The sequence below is a fragment of the Entamoeba invadens genome (assembly GCF_000330505.1).
Source record: "Entamoeba invadens IP1 unplaced genomic scaffold scaff_1105074726715, whole genome shotgun sequence".
NCBI lineage: Eukaryota > Evosea > Mastigamoebida > Endamoebidae > Entamoeba > Entamoeba invadens.
The window spans coordinates 26,187-31,065 of NW_004440286.1; the positions used below are offsets into that span (position 1 = coordinate 26,187).

The following is a 4,879-nucleotide window of genomic DNA, read 5'->3' on the forward strand; positions in this document are numbered from 1 at the left end:
GTTTTCTAAATCTAAAACTACACTTTATTCGGTAGCAGAATTACTAAAAAATAAGACATTTAATAATTGGACTAATGATGACGCAAAGCTAATGGAAAAACTAAAAAAGAACATTTTAGCTCAATTATATTATAATATCACCATCACAACAGACGCAGCAAGTTCGACGCATATCGACTTGGATGAATTGAATATTTCAGAAAAACCAATAGCAGAAGGGGCGATGGGTCGGGTGTATATTGGGTACTATAGGAGTGTCCCTGTCGCAGTGAAACAGTTTCGATGGGAAAATCTGGATGAAGAGGAGATGAAAGAGTTGAAGAAGAATGTTATTCAAGAGTGTGAGATTATGAGTAAATTGAGGAACCCGTTTATTGCGAATTACATGGGATCGGTGACATATATCCAACAAGTATCCATGGTGATTCAGTTCTTTGTACTTGGATCATTGGGAGAGTATTTACGTAAAGAAAAAGAGTATTATGTAGTTCTTCCATATAAGTTGAAAGTACGAATGTTGTTTGATACCGCAAGAGGTATGCAATTTTTACATGAGAATCGAATTATGCATCTCGACTTAAAGCCTGAGAATATGTTAGTCAATTCATTCGACTCAAATAGCGCCTGCACTATCAAAATTACAGACTTTGGGACGTCAAGATTTACTAAGAAAACGTTGAAGAAAAACAATGAAGATAAAGGTCTTGGTACACCTATTTATGCTGCACCTGAGACTTTTACAGATAAATATACGTTTGCTGGTGATGTCTATTCCTTTGCGATAACTGCGTGGGAAGTCTATTACCAAGAAGAGCCTTACAAGGAGTTCAAATCAATTTATGAAATTAAAAACCACGTTGAAAAGGGAAAACGACTCCCTATTAAGGATGATATGCCTTCACTTTATAGTACAATGATAGATGAATGTTGGAAACAAAAGCCTGAAGCTAGACCGAATTTCGACAATGTAACTAAGATGATAGTCAGAGTCGATGACGATGTTGTAAATCACAGTTATTTGATTCGTGGATTCGAACAAGACAAGGTCGAAGGAATTACTGAAAAAAGAACAACCAGACTAAAAAAGCGCCTTAGTGAAAATAATGCAGACTGAATCAAAAATGTTTTATTGTTTAGTTTTGTTTGTTAAAAAATTTAATTGGGTTTTCTAATGTTCTATAATAATATTTACTAGTATTATGATTATAATTATTTGGAAAAAAGATCTATTTGTCTTGAATATTTACTATCAAACATATACAGTCAATAGCGTCTATTTGTAGTAAATGAGTGAATTTTGCAGAAAATTTTTTTTATATTGAAATTGATTTTTTATAAAAAATTTAGTTTTTATATCAACAAAAGTTACAGATTCGAGAACAAAAAATTTAATTATCGTAAACCCCAATGATTGGCCAGTTGTGCGATTAATAGACTCGACAAATAAGATTGCGACAAATAGACCCTTTTCACTGTACAGTCATTATTGTCTAGTAGACTTATTGTCAAGAAGACTTATTATGTAATTGACTGCTTATATTATCTAATTTTAGACTTTGGTCTTCTTGGCAATAAAATACAAAACCCGATTATTTAATAAAAACAGCTTTAATATAAAAAACACGGCAAAATCAATTTACTGGTATTATAACATAAAAATCAAATAATTTTAAAAATTAATTATTCGGATAAATAAAAAAGTTCTAACATTTTATCAGAAAGTATCAAGGGGTCAAATTCTTCCTTATCAGCATCAATTATTGTGTTTACAATCTCGCTTTGCAATAACGGATATTTTACTTTATTCTATTTTTTGAGTGTCTCTGGTAAATTCAAAGTCTTCGTTTTGATATTTCAAAATTAGTTTTCTGACAGTTTCTATTGATGTATTGACACCAATTTTTGGAGAAACATTTCTTTAATCATTCTGGCAGTAGCATTTGGATTGTTTTTTTAATTGACAGCAACTCTTTTCTCTGCTAATTCTCAAGAAAAACCCTTTTGTATTTAATGGTTTTGTCTGTTTTCATTATTTTGTGTTTATTCAGTTTATAAAATCTTTAAATCACAAAAATATTTAAATTTATTTATTTTGAAATATTTTTATTTATTATAATTTTAATATTAAAATGGTCAAAACATATTTATTTTGTCGATCTATTTTTAATTTATTTATAAGTTAATTTATTTTCAAAAAGTCTTCTTGACAATAACCATTTTCCCAAACCCAGTCATCTTGACAATAATGACTGTATTTATTTTAAATTATTTTTAAAAAAATTAATTTAAATTTTATTTTTTATGTATATATCAGAACTTAAAATAATCTTTAAATACACAAAATGCCATATAGTTATTAGAATTTAACTATTAAATAATACCATAAAAGTATTTAATTTTTTTATAATAGTTGTAATAAAAAACTTAATGATTTAAGTATACATAAAGCCTTGACAAAAAATTGGAAATAAAAAAATAGGGAAGAAGAATAGCAGCAAGAGCCAAAGCTCATCAGCAAGTCACTTGAATAATCTGATAAAAGCTCAAAGGACTTGGCCGATAAGATGAAAAGACAAAGTCCACGACAACATGGATAGACTTTCTGACGCTACAAAAGCCGGTTTATAATTTGATCATATAATCCAAGATATCTTCAATAAAATTGATTTGGACGTAGTCTTAAATAATAAATAAATAAATATTTTATTTATCAGTCTTAGGTAAAATACAAAAAAGAACCTGTGGCTGAAGCGAAACAAAGAACAATTAATAGTCTAAGTTGAATGGTGTTGTTGATATGATTTAACAATTTCAGTAAAAAAGCTTATAAAATAATTTTGTTATTCTCGAAAATGCATTTTTATTCCTTTTAAGTGTTAATAACATTTTGATTTAAATTAATATATAAAAACATCAATTATTTTCGTTGTTATTGTGAATTGAAATTGGTAACACTCTTAATACAATACATTATTTCGGTAAACACAGTGTTTAATTAACTTTATTATTTAAAATATTTCCAAATAATTTCAAAAATGTTTAAACTGTTTTTTAAATATTTATAAATCAATCTAAACTTAATTGATATTTGTTTTTAATGTTATTGGTTGAAAACGTTTTTATAACCTTGTTTGTATTTTCTATGAGTTTGTCGTTAAAAGACCCAACTCATAATGAATCTGTGGTGAACAAAGCTTTTTCGATCAAAACAAATGATTACACTCACCAACAAATAACCCTTAATATTTCATGTTGCTCTGACAATACTTACACATACATATCAAAGACACCAACAGCTATATCAACAGACTTTTATTTCGAAAAAGGAGTAGTTGTCGAAAAATTGTTTATTCAAACAGCAAACACACAAGAGAGATTTTACATCAATGATACAAACATGCCAAACGGACTATCTATTATTTTGGGTTGTGAAAGTAACAATTGTCGAAAAGCCACTAACGATTTGTATATTCCTTTTGTTGAACCAATTAACCAAGGAATTGCCCTCTATTCTTATAGAAATGGAAAATGGTGGGTTTTAAAGCATCCCAACGATCTCTTTTTATTTGTCAACGGCACAGAAGCGTCTGACATTTCATTTGATTTTAGCAATGATATTTCACAAATGCAGTACTATGTCGATTCAATTAGATATGCTGCTACTGGCTATTTTAATAAGATTGAAATGTACAAAAAAGACTCACTTCCCAATTTGAATATATTACCAATTTGTAAAGTAGGTGTCACAATGGCAAGATATGTTATAACAACACAGTCAATTATAATGCAAGATTGTTCATGTTTTTCTGTTGATAATAACAATAACATCAATTTCCAAACAAAATTTAATTATCCCGACTGTAACTTCAACAACTCTCTTTATGACCTAAATTTACAAACTACCTATAATTTAATACAAGGTGAAAAAAGTTACGACTTTGGACTTTCAATGTGGAATTCGTTGATTTTATCAGAAAATGTTTTGTACACTTTTAACTCTACAAATAATCAAATACTGACATTAAAAGAATTCAAAATGTCGAGTGGGGTTTCAGTGTATTTTGATGTGGAAACGGTCATCAGAAGTTTGACAATAACTTCGAAGGGAAATTTCACTTTTAATAAACCTGTTACGATTATGACTTTTATTATTAGCGATGATGTGGAAAATCAAATTCTCTTCTACATCAATTCAACAAATAATAATGATATTCAAACACCACTTACAATATGTGGAAATCGAGTCATTCACAAAAATTATTTGAACACTCTTTGTGACTGTGAATATAACAAAAATGGATTTTTCACATTTCAAGGTGAAGTCATGACCGACTGCACAATAAACCCACGCACCAATTTAAAATTGATTATCAAACATAACAACTATACTATTCAAAGCAATGAAAATTGGAAGTATATAAATTGTTCTGATGAAACTGTTATCAGTTCAACAAGCAACAATATTTTTATTTATACCTTTCATTGTTATATCAGTGATACTATATATTTTCAAGTGAATGTTGTATGTCAAACATTGTATATTTACAATAAGACTAGAATTATTATTAACAACTTCTCTATAAATAATTATAGTTTAAATGTGGTAACTGTTAAATTTGTAGAAGAAATCTCTGGAATTAATCAAAATGGAATTATTCAAATTAAAGGAGGCAAATTACTCTCATACTATTCGCAACAAATAATTCCATTAAATTTTTTGTTGACCGAAAACACAACAAATTGCTTTGACTTTATCTCGTCCTCAACACCACTAAATAATTTTCCATTTTTAGAAACAACAACAAGAAGATTATTTGGGAATAAATTGTACCGTGTTTGTTATGGACAAAACAAAGATTTTGATTATATAATTCAATGC

General features: G+C 28.3%; 1 protein-coding gene across 1 annotated transcript; it reads left to right on the forward strand.

Annotated features, from left to right (window-relative positions):
- Window positions 1-55: 55 nt before the first annotated feature.
- EIN_483900 (protein tyrosine kinase domain containing protein) lies at window positions 56-1,114 on the forward strand (the record flags this gene model as incomplete). Its single annotated transcript, XM_004255841.1, has 1 exon — window positions 56-1,114. A coding segment is annotated over one exon (1,059 nt), but the record flags the coding sequence as incomplete, so codon positions are not given.
- Between the last annotated feature and the right edge of the window lie 3,765 nt (window positions 1,115-4,879).